The 24077-nt window shown below is 53.3% G+C and overlaps 1 protein-coding gene across 5 annotated transcripts; it reads right to left on the reverse strand.

Annotated features, from left to right (window-relative positions):
- Positions 1-11728: 11728 nt before the first annotated feature.
- Positions 11729-22631, reverse strand: CRYGN (crystallin gamma N). Of its 5 annotated transcripts, none has more exons than XM_049094694.1 (4): positions 22024-22631; positions 16267-16516; positions 14603-14756; positions 11729-11957 (listed from the first exon to the last, which is right to left on the reverse strand). In XM_049094694.1, exons 2-4 carry the CDS (start codon positions 16430-16432, stop codon positions 11822-11824), a joined length of 456 nt encoding a protein of 151 aa, XP_048950651.1. In that variant the 5' UTR covers positions 16433-16516; positions 22024-22631; the 3' UTR covers positions 11729-11821. The 5 variants fall into 5 exon arrangements, with proteins under 5 accessions (XP_048950651.1, XP_048950649.1, XP_025308281.3 ...); XM_049094692.1 differs by lacking the exon at positions 22024-22631 and adding an exon at positions 17943-18118; XM_025452496.3 differs by lacking the exon at positions 22024-22631 and adding an exon at positions 17943-18117 and having other exon boundaries at positions 14603-14748; positions 16268-16516.
- Positions 22632-24077: the final 1446 nt, after the last annotated feature.

Below are 24077 nucleotides of genomic sequence, written 5' to 3' on the forward strand. Positions count from 1 at the left end.
CCTCCAGGTCCTAGAGGTAGCAGGGTTTCCCGAGGGGCGGGAGTGAGGGAGGGAAGGAGCTTTGGAAAGCTAAGCTCTCGTGGCGACCAGACCTTCTCCCAACGGCCCACCACTACGTCCAGGCCCACGACGTCCAGACTCCGAAAGAAAGCTCCCTAATGGGGTCCCCAAGGTCACTGGACAATTTATTCTCCAAGCATCTTAACCAGAGAAACCCACCCTTTCCCCAACCTTGTGAGTCGGCTTGCACTTCAGCTCCAGGGGCCGGCACCAGGGAAGGGGTTCCGGGTTGGGGGGGGCCGTGTTACAGTGGGATTTGGAGCTGTACAGGTGGGCGGGAAGGAGGCCGGAAGCCGGCCTGATCTGGCAGGAGAGAGTGAGGCAGCAATCGGTGAAGTATTCTAGAGTCTTCAGGAATTGGGTGCTCGAAGGGAGGAAGGGAGGACTCTGGGAGTCTCCACTATGCTGAGACTCTGGAGTGGGTGGCTGGTGACATGTGTTCAGAGATGCTCCTCCAGGCTGACCCTGAGTTCATTTTAGGACTTGTGAACTTCAAGGCACCATGGCAACATCCAGGTATAAAGACAGTTGGCCATACAGGTGCTCTGAAGAAAACCCAAAGGAGACAGAAGACTCTCTGGCCGTTGCTCGAGGGGTACCCAGTTGCTCCTTCTCTCAGGGTCCTGGTCTGATCCCTTTCACTCTCGCTGCCCCCAGTACAGGGTCCCTCCATACCTAATACGGGGATGCCATACAACTTGTGAAGTAGGATTGCTGAGCTACCATTTGCCATTGAGAAAAAGAAAAGGAAAGGCAAGGAAGCATGTTTTTCCCCCTTCGTTCCAGATTTCAGCCTTTCCAAGGCAGACGGAGGACTGTTTGGGACAGAGAAACCTCCCCAAGCCTCCTGACCTTTCACTGCACAGGCAACAACCATGTCTGGTTTACGGTTTCAGGCCAACTCTGCTAAGCCTCTCGCAAATAACTCCCTGAAACTAACCCAGCCACTCACGCTTCTCACCCGCATCTTGCCTGCGCCCTACGGTGAGGAGGTAAAACCAGGTCTCTGTATTCGCCGCCACCAGCGTCAGAAGGGAAAGCAACGATTTACAAGGCTAGGCAGAAATCTTTCCTGCATATTTTATCCTCCCCAAGCACGAAACAAAAAATCCTACTCTATCAGAATTTTTCTATTATTCCACTATAATCAAGTGACAGTGATAAGGCAGGCACGATTACACATTGTGTAATAACTTCTAAATTCCATAACAACTTCTCAAGATAAATATTATCTTTTTGATTTTGCTGAGGAGGACAATGAGGCCTAGAGAGGGTAAAGAGACCAAGTCTTGCAGTGAGTGGGAGGTTCAGGGACTGCTAGGCACCCCGTCTGCATGGTGTGGCTACCAAATGCAAGCAAATCAGTGGCTTGAAAGGAGCAGGCCCATCCCTCTGTGCTGGAGACACAGAAGGCCTGTAATTCCTTTCCCTCCAATCCCACTGCATTTTCCTGGAGAGAAATCTCCAGGCAAGAGTAGCCTTTCCCTGAACATCTTGATGAGGATCTGTGGGTGCCCCGTTAAGTACATTTCTCTGTGGACGGAGACAAGCAAGCCCACAGCCAGTCTCTTGGTGCCTGATACACTTCTGCTCCCTGCAGAGATCTCAGACGTGCTGCTTGTGGGCATCTCTCCTCTTGCTGGTGGCTTTCTCATCTGCCCCAGCAAGGCATCCTGGTTAGAGTGTGTGTGCATGCGTGCCTGTTCGTGTGTATGCGTGTGTGTGTGTGTGTGTGTGTGTGTGTGTGTGTGACTAGGAGGGACAACGAGGGAGTCTGGTTTAGCAGCATCTGCTTTCACTCATTCCAGAAGATTTCTAGCTGCCCACAAAATGATGCATTTGCTTGTTCTCTGTGTGGATTCTGAAGCCAAGTTTAATTCGTACTGGAGCTGTTAATCCTACTATGGGTATTTTACATGAATTTCGTGTGTTTCCGAATGGAAGCCAGGACCAGCTGAGCCACGAACTCTACACCTGCCTTTGTTTTGCTGGGAGCAGATGGGGGAGCAAACTGGTGTCAGCCAGGATTCTTTGATTGTGGTGAGAAAAACTGAGGTTAGTGAATCTGGGCAAGAGAAAGGGATTTATCAGAAGAATATCAAGTGAAGGAAGAGATGAACATCCAAATTGAAGGAAAGAACTAGGGAAATGCTGGGATCTTTGGTTTAATTTCGTTGGGACCAGCAGGACCCTGTGACCTCCGCCCCATCAGCATTGGCTATACTAGTGGGGTTCCTCAAGTTACTGCAGTCTCCCCTGTGGCTGCCCAGCGCTCACACACAAACACCCTCCTTCCATGGTCACGGTCCCCAAATGCCCTGTTTTACAGGGACTGCCCTGTGTGGACCTGACGTATGCTGTCCCATTCCCAACAGGTGACAATTCACAGAGCGTGGCTTACAACACGCAGAATTGATGTGATAGGGTAGCTGGTCTCTGAGTCCAAGAGCTCTGAGTATGTTCACGTCTCAGCTACGTACTGTTTTAATATCCTACAACCTACAGACTAAATAAATGAAATCAGACACCAAAACCCTATATTACCTACAAAGAGAGGAACATTTTAAAGATATATGTGACACAGCAAACAAGAAATGCAGGGCAGAGGCTGCCATTTTCATTTCTAGAACTGACATGTGTCATCTGTCCCTATGACATGTTGCTGGTCCCCTAGCTTCTGGGGTCCATGTCTGCCAAGTGAGATTATAGAGACCCAAACCTTTATTCCTGAGAGGCCTAAGTCCTTGGTGGCCCTGCCTGTATAGAGTTATCTTTGTGTTCTGTTAATCTTTATTGCTGAGTATGATGATGATGATCAGAATGATAACAGTAATATTTATTGAGCACTTAGAATATGCTAGAATGTGTTACAAGTGCTTTACATGTCTTATTTCATTATCCTGAGAATAACTTTTTTTTTCTTTTTTTAGTAATCTCTGTGCCCAATGTGGGGCTTGAACTCACAACTCTGAAGTCAAATAAATAAATAAAATCTTTAAAAAAAAGTTTAAGGGGGCACCTGGGTGGTTCAGTCGGTTGAGGTCATGAGGTCACCTTCAGCTCAGGTCAGGATCCCAGGGTCCTGGGTTGGAGCCCCATGTTGGGTCCCCTGCTCACTGGGAAGCCTGCTTCTCCCTCTGCTGCTCCCCCTGCTTGTGCTCTTTCTCTCTCAAGTAAATAAATAAAAACTCTTTAAAAAAATAAAATTAGGGCACCTGGGTGGCTCAGTGGTTGAGCATCTATCTGCCTTTGGCTCAGGTCATGATCCTGGGATCCTGGGATCGAGTCCCTCATGGGGCTCCCTGCTCAGTGGGGAGCCTGCTTCTCCTTCTGCCTGTGTCTCTGCCTCTCTCTGTGTGTCTCTCATGGATAAATAAATAAAATCTTTTTTAAAAAATTAAAATTTAAAAAAAGTTTAAGTATTTATTTACCTTTCCCCTGCATCTTTACCTCAGGAAATGACCCAAGGTCCAACTTTTAAAAACTAGAAAGAGGGATCCCTGGGTGGCACAGTAGTTTGGCGCCTGCCTTTGGCCCAGGGCACGATCCTGGAGACCCGGGATCAAATCCCACGTCGGGCTCCCGGAGCATGGAGCCTGCTTCTCCCTCTGCCTGTGTCTCTGCCTCTCTCCCTCTCTGTGTGTGACTATCATAAGTAAAAAAATAAATAAATAAATAAAATAAATATGGGATCCCTGGGTGGTGCAGTGGTTTGGCGCCTGCCTTTGGCCCAGGGCGCGATCCTGGAGACCCGGGATCAAATCCCACGTCGGGCTCCCAGTGCATGGAGCCTGCTTCTCCCTCTGCCTATGTCTCTGCCTCTCTCTCTCTCTCTCTGTGACTATCATAAATAAATAAATAAATAAATAAATAAATAAATAAATAAATAAATAAAATAAATAAAATAAAAAAATAAAAACTAGGAAGAAGGGGCACCTGGGTAGCTCAGTCTGTTAAGCATCTACCTTTGGGTCAAGTCATGATCGAGGGTTCTGGGATCAAGCCCCACATTGGGCTCCTGGCTCATTGGGGAGTCTGCTTCACCCTCTCTCTCTGCTGCTCCCTCTGCTTGTGCTCTCTTACTCTCTGTCAAATAAATAAATAATATCTTTTTAAAAAGTCACAAGCTCTACTGATCGAGCCACCCAGGCGCCCCACAAGTACTTAATAGTTCACCAGATAGCGAAGCGCAGAACTAGGTCCATATTAGGAACTGTTTGCTTGTTTGTTTGTCATCAGTTAGGAATGCTTTCAGATCTAAGTAATAGAAAACTTAAGACATGGACGCCTGGGTGGCTCAGTTGGTCAAGGATCTGACTCTTGGTTTCGGCTCAAGTCATCATCTTAGGATTGTGGGATAGAGCCTGTGTCAGGGTCCCTGCTCAGCTCAGAGTCTGCTGGAGATTCTCGGTCTCTCTCTCTCCCTTTGCTCCTCCCCACTACACATGCTCTCTCTAAATAAATAAATACTTAAAAAAATAAATCTTAAAAAAAACACTAAGACTGGCAAAATAAATAGGGATTAATTTCTCTGACATAACAAGAACGGTGGCTATTGACCTTGGGTTAGCAGCTTAATGAGGTTGGAGCCAGATTCTCTATGCTTTGCTTTCATGGTTACAAGAAGGCTGCCTGAGCTCCTGGCATTGCGTCTCCATTCCAGGCAGGAAGCCAAGGGAAAGAGACTTTATCAAGACAGCAACAGCTTCTTAGAAGTCTTTTTAACAATCTTTGGCTTTCATCTCATTGTCCAGAACTTTTTCTCAAGGCTGTGTCCCAAAGCTGTGTCCATGGAAGACAGGTAGGGAAAAGAATAGCTGGCTTTCCCAGATGTGTTGGTGAAAACAGGCAAGGGGAGCGGACTGTGATGGGATTAGCCAGTCTACAATGTCACATCTGCTTAGGTCTTTGTTGATGAGTGTTTTTCAAAGCAGAGAAATAGGACCCATTGGGGGTTATGACAATAATTTGGTGGCTCTCTGACCAGCATTGCAGTTGGATATCAATATTTAATATTTTCTTTGATATCCAACTGCATACTGCTCTGGGACTCAGCCGTTTCAGTTGTATATCATGACCCACATACAGGTTTAGTCAGAAATGGGAAAGCCGGGCAGCCTGGGTGGCTCAGCGGTTTAGTGCCACCTTCAGCCCAGGGCGTGATCCTGGAGACCCAGGATCGAGTCCCATGTTGGGCTCCCCGCATGGAGCCTGCTTCTCCCTTTGCCTGTGTCTCTGCCTCTCTCTCTCTCTCTCTCTCTGTCTCTCATGAATAAATAAATAAAAATCTTAAAAAAAAAAAAAAAGAAATGGGAAAGCTACTGCTGTGGAGCCACCGGCGGGGGTCAGGTACAGGTTCTGGGGTCAGGCGATTGGGGGCACGTTGCGTCTTTTGTAACAGTGTGCAACTTCAGCAAGTTATAATAATCGTTTAAACCTATTTTTTCAACTATAAAAGAGAGAACATACCCAGCTCATTACATGTAAATGTGGTTTAGCACAGTGGTTTGGGCACAATAGTTGCTCAATAAATATCAGTTGCATTGCTGTTATTAGTATATCGTGATAACTAAGGACGGCCAGGTCCTGCTTCAACAGCTCAGCTAGATGCAGTGAGAATCAGCTAAATGTCTCTGTGCAAATGAGTGATGCGAAAATATTCGCCCCACAGGAAGTTTACTTTGGCACAGTGCCATCAGCCGAGCCCTGTGGGGTATTATTAGCAGAAGTCCTCAGGAACTTGTTATTGTCTTTGCAAGAGGGATATGTCGAGGATGCTGCTCATGGCTTGCAGCCTGGGGCCTGGGGACCCATGAAGAAATCTCTTTGGCCTGAATCCCAGGAGTGGCCGGGCTCCTCCCGGGAAACTGGTTTCTTTTTATCTTTTGGAGTCTGCATCATGGCACTGATGCTGTTTCCCTGCTTGCTTCGGGCCCAGGCAGGAGGCCTGCTCTAGCAGAGAAGTGGGACTTTGTGCCCCATGGAAGATCACGGACACTAACCTTGTCCTGGCCTCACCTTTGTTTCTTCTACCTTTTTCAAAATTCCAGAGATGTCTTCACATTTTTTTCTGTCTTATTTTTTGAGTAATATAGACACCCTTGGCTTTGGTGTGAAGCCCCCACAATGTGTAAGGGCCCCCTTTGTGTGTGTGTGGGGGGGCTGCTGATGTCTCTGGAGGCTCCCCTCACTGTGACCAATCCCAGAAAGGATTTCTGGCCAGCAGCCCCGTTTCCTGGGGGGAGCCTGTTCCTGCTGCCCTCTCTCCCCACGTGGTTCAGGAATCCCGGGGCCCAAGGTAGAGGTGGTCACCCTGCCCTGCTCTCCATGCCTGGCACCCAAGGCAGCCGCCCAAAGTCTCTAGGGGGAAGGGACCCAGGAGACAACTTTCTCAGCCCCAAGTGGTGGGTTCCCTGCCCTGGATGTTGGGGGCCCAGCAAGATGCGTGGAGAGAGGGTGTGGTTTGGTCTTCCTGCCCACTGCCCTAACTTTGATCCCAAGTGAGAGCAGTCCGACACAAAGGCCAAACCCACTCAGGTTGAACAGGGGGACCCTCCTTCAGGGTCAGTGGCTCCTGGTCGGACCTCCACCCAGAGCGTGCAGTCCTGGGGGATACTGGGCACACGGGGGCTAGGAGCAGAGTGCTCACCTCCGACTGCTCGGCCTGCACCCCGACCCACCCTGAGCAAGAGGCTGGACTCAGTTTACCCCCGGTCCCTTCTCATGCGGAGCCCAAGCCAAGAAGCAGCGTCAGCTGGACTTTTCCCAGATGTTTGCAATCACTGATTCCAAAGAGGGCCTTAGCCGCAGGCAGTAGGGAAGCCAAGAGCCTGTTTACAAAAATGCTCATTTTACATGTCAGGGGGCACAGCCTGGGGTGCAGGTCACCCTCTCCTGTGTTGTCAGGCTGGCCCCAGAACCCTGTATAGCTGAGCAGGCCCTGGGGCTCGGGAAGTTGGGGTTCATCCCAGTGTCACCCTGGCGCCCTGAGCCACCCTCGGGAAGGAGCATTCGGTCCCTTGTGCACTTGCCATTCCCTCAGCGTTTGCTGGGGAACCTAAAAGGAGAGATGACAAGGGGACAGATTCTTTGGGTCAGGGGCAGTGCGGGCAGATGGCACCCACAGGGTCCCCTCAGATCTGGGGAGCGCCTTTCATATCCAATGACCTCCTGACAGCCCTTAGCACCCCAGCAAACAAGGAGCTAGACTTGTGTTTTTATCGTGGGAAAACAAACAGACCCTAAAGTTTCCCGTTGGAATCGCTTCTCAGCGGAGGGTTCCGAGGCCCGGAGGACATTTCCACGGCTGTGCAGCCAGCACCCCCACCATCATCCCCAGAACGTCTCTGTTTTTCCCAAACCCAAACTCTGGAGCTAAGTTTTGAAAAGCCTCTCATCCTGCAGGTTTTAATTGGAAACCCAGCTGATAAGGCACCTGGGTGGCTCAGTGGCTGAGCGTCTGCCTTTGGCTCAGGGTGTGATCCCAGGGTCCTGGGATCAAGACCTGCATCAGGCTCCCTGCAGGGAGCCTGCTTCTCCCTCTGCCTGTGTCTCTGCCTCTCTCTGTGTCTCGCACGAATAAATACATAAAATCTTTAAAAAAATAGAGAAACCTCAGATGGTTTCTTGAGGGGAACAAAGATACTTATGTAGGGGCCCAAGGGGAGTCCTGCCGGTGGAGCAAAGGCAGAGAGACACAGGAGGCCTTCCGCAGAGAACAGGGCAAGCCTGCAGGGTCGCAGGCCTCCAGCTGGGTCACCTGCGGTGGGGGGCTGTCGGCGGGATGTCCCTCCAGACACCCCGGGGCCAGCGTCCCCAGCCCCTCCGCAGGCAGGCCGGAACATCTGCGTCTTCAAAGGGAAAGGTTTTTCCTGTGGTCTGACTGGGCCTGTGGGGCAGCAGATCCCTGGGGGGCAGGGGCCGAGGCTGCGGCCTGGAGGGATGGCTCTGAGAGAGTCCCGGCTTCCCAGACCCAAACCGCAGGAGTGGGGACACAAGTATGTGAAGCATGTGTGACTCTCAGAAGGCACCGGCCCTGGGCCTACCAACCCCCTGGACCAACTTCAGACAAATTACAAGCCTGCCCACAAGCACGTCGGTGGGAATCTTGTTTTTCTTCGTTCACACAGAAAGCAGATTTGCTGACAGATTAGGGAGCAGGGGGCTGGGGTGAGGGGAGGTCACCCAGGGGCGCAGGCCTTTTGGTGAAGCATTAAATCACCAGTTAATGAGGTGCCACTTTGCTTTTCCTCAGCACTGGGGGAAGGGGAAAAGTTCAGGAGGAACCTAAAGTATGCTTGGAAGGGCTGTAAGGCCTGCCCCCTGCCCTGGGCCCCACCCCCACCGCAGGCTGCCGGACCCCAGGGAGGGCTTCCTCAATAACCAACCCCCAGGAGGGGGTGCTGCTGCTAACCCCATCGGCCAGCAGGGGAAATCGAGGCACAGGCCAGGGACCTGTCTGAGGTCACATCTTAGGGAGTCAAGGCGGAATCCCGTCAGGACCAGGCCCAGAGCTGGCTCTTAAGGCTCCCATTTACTTTTCCCTGCAACCCAACATACTGGGGGACATTGAGCGCCTCACCTACACCCAAGGACCCACATTTGTGAGGCACCTTCTCATGGGCCACTTGCTTGGCTTCTGCCACTGTATATAGTTGAAACAACAGACAGGTTTGCACCCATTTCACAGAGCAGGACACTGAGGCCTGAAGCTGTCTGATCTGTGACATGGGCTAAATGTATACCGCCCCCCCCCCAATTCATATATTGTCCCCCTTGGAACCTCAGAAGGTGACTGTATTTGGAGACAGGATCTTAGAAGGTGCAATTAAGTCAAAATGAGGTCGTTCACCTAGACCCTAGTCCAAAGTGACTAGTGTCCCTGTAAGTGGAGATTAGGATGCAGACCCACACAGACCTCTTGATCTTGGATTTTTAGCCTCCAGAACGGTGAAGAGGTCAATTTCTGTTGTCCAAGGCCCCAGTGGTGGTGTTTGATACGGCAGCCCAAACTGCCTAGGACGCTTGCCCCCAGTTCACACTGGGGGTACAGAAGGCCGGTCCTGCTTCTCTCCACAGGCTCCAGGGTAAGGACCCCCCACTCCCCTTCCTCTCTGGTCACAGGGGTTGCAGGGATGATGCTCTGAGCGTGTGATGGCTCCTGGGTGGGGTGACACTTACTTTATTGTAAAATCTACCTCAATTGCAAATGTGAGCGAGTATAGTGGGCTGGTTGGGAGCCAAGGTCAGCCAGGGTTTGAATCCTGACCATGTGTGAACTTGGGCAAGTTGCCTGAACTGTCTCCTCGTTTGCAGGGGTGATGATCGGAGTATCACAATCTTGAGGTTACTGTACATAGTCGGTAAGGTTACTGAGGGCATCAGCACAGGGCATTTGGTCAGTGCTCCATAAATGCTCAATGGCTGTCATCACCGTCAGGAGGTACAGGGCTGTGGGACCCTGGAAGCCTAGGGCCAGCTGGAACTGTTGGCCCTCCTGTCCCAGACCTGGATGGAGGATCAGGGGGCCAGCAGAGCAGGGACAGGGTCCTAGCCATGGGCAGGGCCAAACCAGCAGAGGTCAGGCTGGCTGAGTCCACACCAGAAAGTTCCACCTCCCCAAACAAACTGGCCGAGAAGTGAAAAACAAGAGCCTGATTTCATACAAATGCTCTTCCCAACTCAGACATGGGGTTGGTGTATATGAATGTTGATTCGTTCTGGGCTTAGAGATGTGAACTGGTTTGCTGTTGGTCTGTGGTGGTTTCTTCAAAGTCATGACTGAGCCTTCACGTGGAGGAAGGGTCCGGATGGAAAGGGTCTGCCCCTGGCAGCCCTCAATCCCACAGGGGTTTCCAGGGCCTCCTCTCTGGGCTGCAGGAGGTGGACTGGGGTGTTTGGGGTGCGAGGCACACATACAGATGGCAGGATGGCAGCCCCCTCTCTGTCCTGGGCAGGTGGATGGTCGCCCAGGGGTGTAACTCCTAGGCTAAGAGGGGTCCCCCAGCAGACTCGCGGGGCCCCAATGCCTTTGCTACCCAGATTGTGGGAAGCATTCCCCAGGGTGAACTGTGGGAGAATGTGGTGAGAACGTAATGACTCATCCTTCCTACTTCTGTCTCAGTGGGGGATGTGGGGTGCAGGGGTGGGACCTAGAAGTGGGGCAACTGTGCCCTCACAGTTCACCAGGACAGCCTCCCACACTCTTCCTCACTCAGAACCCTCAGCAGTTTTGGTTTTCTTTCAGGGACCCTGCTTCCCGCCCTAAACCCTGGCTTCCATGCCTACCACCACCCAGCCTGTCCACAGCTCAATTCCAGGGTTCTAGTCCTTTCCATAGAAAAGGAATGGCCAGCCTGAAGGGGTCCTTCCCAGTTGGGACCCCTGTCACCTACTTGGAAAAGAACAAGCAAGGTATATGGTGAGGAGGGGATGGGAGCCTGTGTGGCCAGTCAAGAGGCAAACTGTGGGGTGCCAAGGAACCTCAGGATCACAGAGTGTGGGGGTCTGGAACGCGGGACCATGAGCTTGAGCCAATGGTTAGAACTCTTGGGAGCAAGACATGCGGCCGCAGCCCCTGACCCCTCTTCCAGCCAGGGGCCTTGGCCTGAGTGCTGTGGGGAAGACATCTTTGGGGTCCCTGTCTCCACGGATGTGTCCAAGTGTCCAGTGCCCTTGTGTGCTTGGGAGCCCAGCCCCCAGGAGAGGACCTGTGTAGCAGGAACATCTCCACCTCCACCTGAACAGCCAGGGTCAGTCCAGGCTGCTCTGTGGTTCAGGACTCTGGTGGTGTTGGTGGTGGTGGCGGGGGAGCTTCAGGCAGGGGGATGCAGTTAGCTGGGCCACTTCTGGTGTCCAGCAGCTCCAGGAGGGGGAGCAGAGGCCAGGGAAGGGCTCCTCTCCATCGAGCCCACCCCCAACAGGGTGGACCCAGCATCCTGGAGGGGTCCCAGGCCACAGAGGAGTTCCACAGATTCTCCCAGGGGGACGAAAGGAGCCAGACCCCTGGGTCTGCCCGGCCCCGTGAGCAGGCTGGGGGCCCAAGTGATGCTCCACACTCCCTTCACCCTGAAGCTCCTTCCAAGTCTCCTCCTCCATTCCCTCTCAGGCCACGTGTTTGTGCATCTTCCAAGCCCCCAGGCCAGGATATAAGGGGCAATGTGTCCCTAAGGTCCAGCCCATCCTTCCAGAGGGGCCTTCGCTGTAAACCCCAAGGCCACGATCAGCCGGGGAGGCAGATTCATGAACCCTGGGTCAGGCTCTTGGCTGCGGAGCAGACCACATGGCCTGGCAGCCCCGAGCTGCTGAGTCAGGGAGAGGCACAGCCAGGAGGGAGCTAGGCCCCAGCGGCAGACCCCCTGGGGCTTGCCCCCACCCCCATCACTTCTCTTCCATCCTCTCTGACTGATCCAGGGCTCGGGGCCAGGGAGAGGAAGTGCCTGGACCCTTGCCTGGCTCCTCCAGAAGCTTGCTCCCATTCAGGGCATGAGCTTTTCATGTGTCAAAGGAAAGGGTTCCATTCTGTGACCCTGAGATCCCTTCCAGCTCTCGTGTTCCCCACTGGCTGCCTCACAGCACCCTCTGTCACCCTCCTGGCCAGGGCCTGGGGAGCCCCACTGGTGTCCCCCGTCAGGGAGGCGCAGGGAAATCACTCAGGCCAGCTCAGCTCTCCACTTTCATGATGTTTTATTCCCTAGGTATGAGCCCTAGGAGGGGCTGGAGTGACTGGCCCTCTTCCCCTGCATGCCCTGGTCCTGACCAGCTAGAAGAAGTTGACCACCCTGCGGAGTGACTGGATGCGGGCGCTGTGGGCCTCCCAGTCCGAGAAGCTGCGGAAGTCACCCCGCTCCACCAGGTACATGCGGCCGCGGTAGTTGGGCTCCTCGTACAGCACCCACCTGAGGTCAGAGGGAGGCCAGGTGACCATGGACTCCTTCCCTCCCTCCCTCCCTGGCAGGGAGAGAAGGCCTCCCACCTGGCCTGCCACACTTCCTAGCCCAGGTGGGATCTGGAGCCTGAGCTGAGGGGCAGAAGTTGCAGGGGGCACCCTGGATGAGCCCCCTTGTCATACCTGCCTGTTCTCACACTGGCCTCTCCCCTCACTCTGATGCTCCCCTTCGTCTCACCAGGGATAGAAAACAGCTTTTCCACCGTAGGAAGCAAAGGGGGACTACACACCCAGATCTGGTTGCTGGGATCCCTTCAGGCCCAGGCTGTGGGGTGCTCTGAGTCTGACTTTGCAGTGGCCGTAACCATTCTGGCTCTCCCGCCCCAAAGCACTCTGCTGTTGTTGGAACTTTCTTCCCCTGAGACACAGAATTTATGAGCCCATCCAGCCCGAGGTCACAGGGCGCACTGAGCTGCCTGCTTAGGGCAGCTTCCCCAGCTCTCCTTCACCTGTGTCGGTGGGCCTCCATCCCCATCCTGATGCCACATCTGGTGCCGGGTACAGTCTGCACAAGTGTCAGGGGTCAGGAATGAGGAGGGAGGCCCAGCATGTGAGCTGCAGGGGAGCTCAGGGCCGACCTGGTTTATTGGGCCTTCCCCCAGCCCCAGCCTCCCCGCGCCCCGGCCCCACTGTGCCCAAACTGCTGCCCTCCCCTGCCTCGCCTGTCCCCAACACCCATGGGAGGCTCAGGCCTGAGGCCACGGGGAGCATATGCAGGAGTCCTCAAAAGGAAGAAGAGAGGACTGGCTGGGCCTCCTCAGTAAACCTCCCTCCAAGTCTTCCCTCCCTCTGTGACCCTGTGACTTTGGGGACCTGCCACAAAGAGGAAGAATTGTGCCCTTGGCAGGAAGTAGGGAGAGTGATATGGCACAAAAGCCTCCAGGGCGATCCCATCAGACCCCAGGAAAGGCCTCGAAGGAGGTCACATCCAGACCAGGTGCTCCAGGCCATTGCCATCTGGGCAGCTTCTCCTTGACAAGGGCTTTTTTATTTATTTTTTCTTTTTAACGTTAAAGTCACAGGAGACAAAGGGTGAGCACTCTGGAGGGAGAGTGGGGCCCTGGGTCCAAGTATGGGGTTGGCCACACGCAGTCTCTGAATCTCCTTCTCTTCCTGGGGAAATCAAGAACTACAGGAGATCCCCTGCCCTGTGGTCCAAACTCTTGGCTCCTACCTTCCCATCTTTCTTCTCAAGATGCCCCGGGAGCCCCCCAGAGTGGGTAGATGGGGTGGCAGCTCAGGTCTCAGGACACCTTCCATGCAAAGGTGTGACTGCTGCCTCTTGAGACACAATTTGGCCTGCAGCTTTCCAGGCAAACTATTGTTCTGGAATTCAACCCTCCAAATCGGTCCCCGCATGCCATCAACTTAGGGCAGAGGGGGTTCCGGAGAGGCAGAGAAAGGCAGCAGGACACAATGAGTCCTGGATGGAACCTGAGTGACAGAGATAGCAGGGAGGGAACAGAGTTCCCCTGGGGTTCTGGGTCAGAGGCCCCGGGATGCAGCAGCCATCAGGCTGCCCTGGGGACAGGTAGAAGGTTCAGGTCTTCCCTGGCTCAGTCACTATCTTCATTCAGCCTCTCCCAGGACCACTCTCTCTTGAACCTCTTGGGGTGTTTCCTCATCCCAAACCTCAGACACAAAGGCAGCAACTGGACCCCTTAGCTGCCATGACACGAGCCATGTTCCTGGAAACTGAGTGGGGCTCTTCTGCCGATGGGATGGGGCTGAGGTCTTGGGAGGCTCTGCTCTTGACAACGGACACCGATGTGAAGCCAACACCTGGCTGCAGTCCCAGCTGTGCCACTCACAAGCGGGGCAAGGTAACTGAACCTCAGCGTGCTCCTCTGTAAGAGGGGGTAACACTACCCACTGGCTAGATGAATGGGACACCATGAAGACATGGCCAACCGGAGCATGCCCAGGGGTCATCAAGCTTCTAACAGCCGCTGGGCATGATGGGAGTAGAGGCAGCCCCTGGCTGATGTCAGGAACCGAGTATGCAGGGGCCAACAGAAGCCAGGCTAGCACGGAGTTCTAATGACTCTCTTGCAGCAGGGCAGACAAGCCGCTGTGTGCCTGGGCAAAACCCCCCTGGCCACAATCTGTCCACCTGAAGTGAGCTACCATGATGTCCATCTCCTGGAAGGACTGCGTGCTGGGGGTTTGCCCACTTGGCAGGAGAGGTCCAATCAGGGATCCACCTTGCTGAGTAAGTAGGGGATGTGCAGGGGGGCAGGGCTACCCTTCTCAGAGCAGGCTTCTCCTGGCTCAAGCAGACCACAGAGATCAGACCCATGAGATCAGGTGAATCGCAGAGAACCAGTCGTTTGCAAAGTGCCCTCCTACCTCTGTGCCTACTGTGGAGGGCATCTCCCTCCGGGGAGCCTCCAGGGCCCCACAGCTCCTCACTCACGCCTTCTCGAGCCATGAAGAAGCCACCCCCTTGCTTGGCTGGGGTATAGGAGGCAGCTGAGGCAGAGGATGGGCCTCCAAGGCAGGGGACAGGCTGTACCCCTGCTGGGGTCTGACCCACCCTGTAGCCTCCCCATACCTGGCTGGGCTGTGGTCAGCGGCCTTGCGGCCTCTACTTACGCTCCATCCCCGTACACCTTGATGGCATTGACGCAGTTCTTGGACCAGCCCTGACTTGGCAGGGAGGGGCAGTCATCCTGAAACTCCAGGCACTGGCCAGTAAAGTTGCAGCCCTCGAAGATTTCCAGGCGGTAGTTCTCTCCATGCTGCATGCCCCGTGGGAGTGGAGAAAGGAAGGAAGGAAGGCAAAGAGCACGGGTGGCCCAGGTGGCCAGGAGCTCAGAGTTGCCCAGGGCTCTGGGAACCAAGGAGTTCCAGTGCTGGGGGGGCCAGTGAGTGCCCACCACCCCAACACAAGCGTCAACACAGCACTCTGCTTGTTCTGGCACATGTGATCTGGTTGGATGAAAGGGGTCTCTCACTTTAAAAAGCTTCAGAGCCCCTGGACCAGTCCCTCATCCCCACCCTGGGGCCACAGGCCGTGGGCAAGCCTTTAAATGATAATATTTTACAAACTGTAATAGGACCTTTTATTAAAACATGAAGCCAAAAATCTAAAACAAATAACAGGGATCTCATTTGCTGAAATCCCTGCTGGCTCACTGGGATGACAACGTGTAGCTCCCTATAAGATTCCCTGCATTTCCAAAAGACAGAGGAGGGCCAGCTCCCAACTGGCTCTGGTGCCGACAGGGGCTGGGTCTGCATCCCAGCTGGCCCTAAGGATAGCTTTTATAAGAACAGCATTCGATAAATACCTAGGATATTTTTCATATAAATAGTATTACGCAATATCCAGAGCCAGCCATGTCAATTCCTTTTTCCAAATGTCTATGGCCCGGTGGAAATACTAAGAAAGCATTCTTACAATTTGAGATGCCAAAGCCCAGCTGGTTTTGTAACTCATGTAGAAAAGAGAAAGGGCCCATATACACGAGGCTCCTTCCCTGGGGCTCCTCAGATGTTCACAAGTACCGCCTGGCCCCCACATCCAGGGAAATGTTCTTCTACGGACATGGGGCTGAGTCTCTGATGAGACACTGGTTCAGGAGTCAGCCATTTCCCACATGACCACCTGGACCTCCCAGCAACTCAGCACTTGTAATGGGAAAATTCTAAGGAATGGGAATGCTCGGGCCTCAACCTGCATATGGGTAGTGACGCCCCTCATATGCTCTCCGTGCACACATCCGGCCACACTGTGAGATGACAACCACTTGTGTGGTTCCAAGAGACCTGCCCCCAAACTCTGAGGATGGGCTGGTGACCTAGGCTTCCTCCTTCAGTCATTCTACGGTCAGAGCATCAAGGTCTCTTGAAAAGCACAACAAGATGACCTGCCCGGGTGGATACACCAGGCCCATATCAGCTAAATTCTCCCCTGTCTGGTTGCAAATCCAAACTTCAAATATTTCCAACAGCCTTTTAAGTGGAAAATTCAGCAAGATGTTGGGATCGGAAATGGAAGGCGATTCCCTGATACCTGCCTATCAGTATGTAGGTATGAAAACTTCCAGGAGCTCTGCGGCTCAGCCCCATGCCATCCCACACACGAGGCTGTGGTGGGTGGGTCTGCATGGGGGCATCTCTCCATCTCAAACATCACACAGGCTTGTCAGATCTTCAAGTTGGGAGGGCCATGTTCCCAGATGATCTGTCCCACGACTGAGCAGCACGGACCCTTGGTCCCTCTGGCAGGAAGCCCCCAGCCCGAGCCCCACTCACCATTCCTATGGGCCGGCAGGAGGCCATGTGGTCGTTGTGGCCATTCCAGCGGAGGAAGTCAGGGTAGTCTCCATGCTCCAGGATAAACTGCTGGCCCCGGAAGTCAGGGTGATCAAAACAGACCCAGGCGCCGCTCTCCACGCGGATGGAGTTCACCCGATTCATGAAGCCTCTGTCCTGGAAGTTGTCACAGTCCCCATAGACCTCCAGCTTCCGCCCGGTGAAGTGCTTGCCCTCATAGAGGATGATCTAGAAAGGCCAGGTCAGAGGGCTTGAGGTCAGGGGTTTCTCTCTCTTCAGTCTGGGGAGCAGACCCCCGGCATCCAACACCTGGATTGAGCCCCAATTCCCAGGCCTGCTGTGCAAAGTAGGTGCACAACACTGTTAACGGGGGGAAAGAACACTTGGATGTTGGGTCGAGGTCAGACCAGGGCCTGGGCCTCCCCTCCCCAGGGGCTCACAGTTGAGCAAATTTCCGAAGATATCTGGGAATAAGAATTCCCCCCTTTGTCCCTGGGCCCATTTGAAAACCAGCTGTTTTCAAATTCCCATTGCATTTTTTTTAGACTCACTTTGTGTTGTTAAAACATAACATCCAAGGAAATGTTTTCGGAGACAGCATGTCACTCACAACCCCACCATTGTAACCAAACACTGAACTTTCAAAAAGTCAGGTTCCTGGGACTGGGCCCTGCAGCAGGAGAGACTGGATGTGTAAGGGAGCACAGTCAGGGCCTGGTGTGGGGATTAATGGCTAAAAAGGGTTTTTTTTTTTTTCAACGTAACACATCCCTTTGTTTCCTGGGCCACTCCTTTGGGTGACAGCATGTGTCAGAGCTGGAGTGTTACCAACTCAGCGGTCAGTTCAGACACAGCATCCTATGGCAAAGTAGCACAGACAGCTTCTCCTTGTCCCTAAACTAAACAACATGAACTCTATGGGCCCTGACGTTCATTTTCTGCCACAGAGCCTGAAATTCCAGCCACACAATAACTCTTTGGGTTTCAAGAACCGTGCTCCCAGATGGGCCCTGGCAAAGTACAAATTGTGTGGCCTGGGGGCTGGTAAGTGATGTCATCTCCTGCCCTGTCCCGGATGATTACCCTTCCTGCCCCCTAGGCAGAAGCTTTGAGAGCCAGGGGGTCACTCCCCAGCTCTCCCTGTCCCTCTGGGGCGCCCCCGGCCACGGTGGGGGCGCGGGGAGCACGATTGGCTCTTGGGGTTGTTTGTTACTGAAGCATAACCAAGCCCGTGCGGACTGAGCAATGTTCTCACCCGCTAAACTTGACCCTAGGCCCTGGAGACCTAAGGCTGCATCAGACCCGCGAGGGGAGGGGGCAGAGACTGTGGATCCGATTTGCCGCCTTTGTGGACAAGGCAGGTCTGGGCGACGGCAGGGAGCACTGGTCACCCCCCGGGCTCCAAGATCCCTCAAACCTCCGCAGAGCCCGGGCTGGAGGCTGGGGGGAGATGGGAGACGGACACCCAGCCCCCTCCCACAGCAGAGAGGCCGCCGGTCTGGGGGGCAGTTATGCCAGTTTGGCCCAGGCTTGTCAGACGCGAAGGGCGCCTCGATCACAGTTCGGCCGGGCGGCGGGGTGCGCGGAGCGGCGGGGGGGGGGGGGGGGGCGGCGTCTGCTCCGGTCCCGCGGGGCCGGGAGGGGCCCCACTCACCTTCCCCGAGCGCTGCGCCATGGTGCGCCCTGCCCGCCGCGGCCCGCCCCTATATAGCGGCCGGCAGCCCTGCTGGCTCAGCGCCGCCCCGGACAAAAGATTTGCTGGCCGGGGCGTTAGTGCTGTCGACTGCGCTAAGCCCGCGAGGGGCCGTCCCGCCCCGTCCGAGGACCGAACCCCCCCACCCCCGCCCGCCGGCGCCGCCGCGAGCCCCGCGGTGCGCCCCGCCCCTGCCCGGGGTCGGTCGGCTGCCTGCGGGGTCACGGCGGCCCCGCGAGCCCCAGCCAGGCCGCCCCCCGCCCGCCGTCCCTGCTGAGTCAGGGGCACACACACACGCACACGTGCACACACGTGCGCACACACCGGTCCGTTGCGTCTCTAGCGCCCCGCTTCTGCAAAGTGCTGCCCCCCTCCTCCTCGGGCACCAAGCATTCCCTGACCTCCCGTCCCCTCCCTTTCTCATCCGGTTCCCCGCGCTCAAGTTTTACTGAGGTTTTTCTTTGGTCCAAGGATGGAACCCAGCTGGGGGGGGGGGGGGGAAGGCAGTGTGCCCCCCAGCCCACCTTCCACTCCAGGCACCCAATCACAGGTGCCAGGTTGTCCTCACCTTCCTCTTCCCTCCTAGGTTCTTGCTCCCCGGATGCTGCCCCCACCCCCAGTCAGTGCTCATCCTTTTTTTTTTTTTTTTTTTTAAGATTTTATTTATTTATTCATGAGAAATAGAGAGAGGCAGAGACACAGGCAGAGGGAGAAGCAGGCTCCATGCAGGGAGCCTGATGCGGGACTTGATCCCAGGACTCCAGGACCATGCCCTGGGTTGAAGGCAGGCACTAAACCGCTGAGCCATCCAGGGATCCCCTCAGTGCTCATCCTTGATCCCCTTCTGTATTACCTGCTCTGTCTCAAGGCCCACGCTAGTGGTCCACAGTGCTCTGCACCCAGACCACCCTGGACGACAAGGTGGGTTTACAAAAGCAGGCAGCCCCCTTCCAGGGTGAGACTTTCTCAGGGCATAGAAGGTCTTGGCACTTGACAAAGGCTCAAAGATGGTGAAGTGAACAGAGTCAACACAGTTCACGAGATGCAGCCCCCAGATTACTGGGGGGGTGGGACATGAGATGTGTGTACATAAAACAATGACTCTGGTTAGCTGGGGCTAGGGGCCAGCTCTGAGATCAAAGCAGAGAGAGCTCTTCTGCATAGGGGTGACCCTGGGGTGCTTCACGGAGGGCAGAAGCAGCAGGTCCTCCCAATTTACAGATGAGACACTTCAGACTCAGAAGAGGAGGTCACGCAATTCTTGGGGCACAGGGGTGACCTTGCCCCTGTTCTGAGAGGCTCTCCAAGGATAGGCCTCTCAGCCGGCTGTTGCCCCTGTGGGCATCCACACTGGCCATACCACCTATTCTAGCGTTTGCTTCCCAACACGAGCTCTGTTGGGGAAATATAACTAAAAACATAATCTCCCACCCCAGAAAGCCTGCCCATTAAGGTAGAAATGGAAGAAAACCATTGGATTATTGAATAAGCATTAAACCTGAATGTGATGTGCATCACAGGCCATCTGCTAAAGAGATTGCAAAGACAGGGAATTCTCAGCCTTTTATATATAGTCAGGCAGATGCAACTCACTACATGTGTTCTCGAGAGAAATTGCTGATTTTCTTGTATCTTTGTGCTTCGAGATTGGTTTTGCAATTCAAAGTGAGGTGACAGCTGGAGCTAAGCCCTCTCCTCCCAGGAGACCATGGGGTGGCATCTTCTTTGATGATTACTTTGCAAAGAGGTGACTCCCAGCTCCTGGGGGAAAGACTCCTGAGTTTTCAGACTGGCAAGCAGCTATTTAGCTATTAAAAGATGTGCATACATATGACAAGAACGAAGAAAGAAATTCTAGAAGAAAAAGGAGGGATGGGAAGTCTCTTCCCCTACAACTGGGAAAATGAAGTCTCTTTTTTTTTCTAGAGCAATTTTAAGTTGATAGCAAGATTGAGCTCAAAGTACAGAAAGTTCCCACATACCCCCTGCCTGCCACTGCCCGCTGCAGCCTCCCTACCATCAGCATCCCCCACCAGGGTGGTTTATTTGTTACAACTGTGAATAAACACTGACACATCATTATCACCTTAAGTCCATAGTTTAATTGGTATTTGCCCTTACAGCACCAGGGCCAGAGACAATGCACCCAGACAACATACCCAGGTGATGCGGGTAGCTTCAAAGCACAGGCACCAATTTCAGGTGTTTTCTGCAGAGCATATGTGAAAAATGACAAGCCAAGAGCCTCATGAAAAGAACTGGTAAAAACAAACAGGTGGATCAGACTTCTCCACCCTTAACCTGCATTCCCCTACGCCAGTGCCAGGTCTCAGCTCTCACCCGGGATTTTCATTATAAGAAGGTCAGGTCTGCCATGGTTCATATGACATATTTGTGCCTGAGAAGAATCTCTGCCCCAAATAGCTCTCTCCACATGCAAACTGGCAAAATCTCAGCACTGGAGAGTCTGGTCTTTGAGTGAGTCATCTTCAATAGTGCACTGTTAAAAGGCACCTTGAAATAGGTGAGATCTTAAGCCACATATAACTGTGAGCTGGTGACAAAAGGCTAGGAGAAGGGCTCAGAATAGAATGACAGTGGAAGGAGCAGGACTGAGGATGCCGTCTTGATTTTAAGAAAATCTCAACAATGTGCAACTTAAAAGCTGCGAGTAGCTGCTCAATGTGGGAAAGCTACAGAGCATGTGCTGATCCAATGTCCACTTGCCTGCTTCCATCCTCCTGCCTTGGATTTTTGTCGATTCTCTTCCCTTTTTGGGTAAGTTAGAGCATGGAAAAGTCTAGAGAGTAACAGAAGGAATAATAATAACACACCGATTATCCAGCTTTGTCAAATCTTAACATTTTGCCCCCCCTTTTTTGTCAGGTCGGCTTTTTTTCTTTAAAGAAAGAAGTGGGATCCCTGGGTGGCGCAGCAGTTTGGCGCCTGCCTTTGGCCCAGGGCGCGATCCTGAAGACCCAGGATCGAATCCCACGTCGGGCTCCTGGTGCATGGAGCCTGCTTCTCCCTCTGCCTGTGTCTCTGCCTCTCTCTCTCTCTCTCTCTCTGTGTGTGTGACTATCATAAATAAATAAAAATTTATAAAAAAAAAAAAGAAAGAAAGAAGTTATCAGGGGTCCCTGGGTGGCTTAGTCACCTAAGCATCAGAGTTTTGGTTTTGGTTCAGGTCATGATCTCAGGGTCATGGGGTAGAACCGGGCTCCAAGCTCAGCGAGGAGTCTGCTAAAGTTTTTCTCTCCCTCTCCCTCTACCCCTCCCCCACTCTCTCTCTGAAATTTAAAAAAATTTTTTTAAGGAAAGAAGTCATCAAAAGCCTTCCTTCTTCAGAAGTATCCACTATCCTGATTTTTATTATTTATTTGACCGTTTTCATACCTTTACTATTTGTATACCTGGAAATAATATACATTTTACAGTGTGCTAACATTGTATAGGGATCTCTCCTTCTGCAATTTGTTATCTTTTTTTTGTGACCCCAGTTTCTGAAATAATTAATGAATAACTCTTGGTAAATTCCTCAGAAAAGTAAGTAAAGGGCACCTGGGTGGCTCAGTTGGTGAAGCATTGACCTTAGGCTCAGGTCATGTTCCTGGGATCCTGGGATTGAGCCCTCTGTCGGTTGGTCGGTCAGGTTGGGTTGGGTCAGGCTCCCTGCTCATCAGGGAGTCAACTTTTCCCTCTGCCCTTCCCCTATGCTCATCATGCTCTCTCTCTCAAATAAATAAAATCTTAAGAAAAAACTAAAATCTTCCATCTATTTATCTGGTACATTGCATACTAGGAAAATTCAGTGTATATTAAAAAGCAAAGAATATAATGTGTTAGAGTGAAATTGCCTATTCCTTAGTGCTCTCTGCAAGATATCAAGTATCCCTGGGCCCTGCTCATTAAAGGCCTGTCCTCTTCTATCATTCTGACAAATGGAAACACCCTCAAATGTCCAAATGGCCCCAGGGACCAATCCCACCACATCTGCGGGCCATACCTCTGCATGAAATAGCTGGGTGAAGCATGAGCTTACCTCAACTCCAGTGGACACAGTCAAGGCCGCATGAATATATAAGTGAATGACGCCAAGCACACCAATGGTGGAGTGTTAGCCATCAGGATGTTTGCCTGGGGCTGGGTTAGCAGGTGCCCAGAAAGTGCACTGGGCAGCCTGGGGACAGCCTCAGCCCTCTGGACACTGTGGTCTCTGGTGGACAGGGAGGGAGGGAGGGAGCTCCTTTGGCGGGAATCTGTACAGGGCCCTGCAGGTCCCACCCAGTCTGTGGACCAGCAGGGCTCTGAACCTCCTGGGGGAAGGGGTGGAAGCTTCCCCTGGTTTGCCCAGTGCCAAGCCCCACCGTCTGGGGGTCCCAGGTCTGCTTCTAGGAGACAGGACACATCTGCCTCCCAGGAGAGGGGCCTAGTATGCGATTGGGGTGGGGAAGGAAAGGGTGGGAGTGCCAAAGCTGGGCGTTTGGGTTCTAGGAGACATCTCCTGGGCCCAACTTCCCCCACCCCCCAGGACTGCACGATGGGTGAGAGGCGCGGACGCCTGACCCCTAGTGGTGGTTACAATAACGACACCGCCAAACGCCGGGGCGGGGCTAGGAATCTGGACGTTCAACAGCAGGGACAGTCATCGCCCAGCGTTTCCGCAGCCCGGGACCGCTAGCACAGGTCTGATGCCACCGAATTCCCCAGGCGATCGGGTGTTATGATCACCCCCGCTGTGTAGATAGGCCACGTGAGGCTCGGGTAAGTAAGTGGCCTGAGGCCACAGAGCCAGACCGCGGTGGTGCTCCGCTTCGGATGCCAAGCCCGGGGCCTCGTCCCCAAAGAGATTACAGTTCGCACCGTCTCCTGGCAGTTGGCCGTTTTACAGTCTGTCCAGCCTGTCTGTTCCTGCCCGCCTTTCAGTCCTGGCTCCTTCAGCATCTCCTCATCCAATGACTCAAAGGCTGCAAATATGCCCACTTCCAGAAATCCATCCAAGCGATAGGAAATCAGGAATTAAGAAAACACATTTAAGTGACATGAATGGAAGGCTGATCGCTCCAACATATACTAAAGGACATTCCAGAAAAGCGCCATCGAGATCAACAGAAGGCGCCTGGGTGGCTCAGTGGGTGAAGCTGCTGCCTTCCACCCAGGTCATGATCTCAGGGTCCTGGGATCAAGTCCCACATCTGGCATCCTGCTCAGCGGGAGTCGGCTTCTCCCTCTCCATTTGCCCCTCCCCGTGCTCATTCTCTCACTCTCAAATAAAATCTTTAAATTAGTTTCAGCTCAGGTCAAGATAGGAGTCATGTGATCTGCTCTGGGCTCAGCTCATCGTGGAGTGGGCTTGCCATTCTCTCTCTCTCTGCCCCTCCCCCCACTCTCTCTCAAACAAACAAATAAGGGACACCTCGGTGGCTCAGCGGTTGAGCAGTTGCCTTCAGCTCAGGTCTTGATCCCGGGGTCCTGGAATCGAGTCCCACACTGGGTTCCCTGCAGGGAGCCTGCTTCTCCCTCTGCCTATGTCTCTGTCTCTCTCTCTGTCTCTCATGAGTAAATAAAATCTTTAAAAACAAATCTGTAGGAAGAAAAAAGAGCAGCAGAGAAGCCCTATTTGAGGAGGTGGTGGCTCTGAACTCACAAGCGTTGAAGGCGATCCTGAACTCTGAGAGAGCACTCTGAATACTGAATCCTGAACAAGATAAATAAAAATAACTAGCACATCTAGACGCATTGTGGGGGAGCTCCAGGACATCACAGCTAACGGCAGATCTTTAAAGTCACCTAAGAGAAGAGCTGCGTTATCCTCTCCTGTCCCCCAGAGCAGGACTCTCAGGTGTCCTGAGGTTGCTCAAGCCCCAGCCTGCAGTGACACAGGAAGGTTTGTTCCCGGAGCCATGCTGCCCTTGGATTGGCTCCTGGCCCTGAGCCTCGGTCCCCTAATCTGGGAATCCTGCCCCAACAGAACACAGCAAGTGAGAGTGAGCAGTGGGGGGCCATGGCAGCAATTGTTTCTTTTCTCTTTCTTTTGATAATAAATTTTCATTGTTTATTTTTTAAAAGATTTTATTTATTTATTAGACACACACA

The sequence above is a fragment of the Canis lupus genome, chromosome 16 (genome assembly GCF_003254725.2).
Source record: "Canis lupus dingo isolate Sandy chromosome 16, ASM325472v2, whole genome shotgun sequence".
NCBI lineage: Eukaryota > Metazoa > Chordata > Mammalia > Carnivora > Canidae > Canis > Canis lupus.

Bases quoted from the DNA above. Each gene is read 5' to 3' on its own strand.
- CRYGN (XM_049094692.1), bottom strand. From the start codon at position 17,963: ATGGCGCAGCGCTCGGGGAAG. The intron at 16,517-17,942 runs GTGAGTGGGGCC...TGGCCTTTCTAG, and splicing joins TGGCGCAGCGCTCGGGGAAG to ATCATCCTCTATGAGGGCAA. The intron at 14,757-16,266 runs TGAGTGGGGCTC...CACTCCCACGGG, and splicing joins CTGCCGGCCCATAGGAATGG to GCATGCAGCATGGAGAGAAC.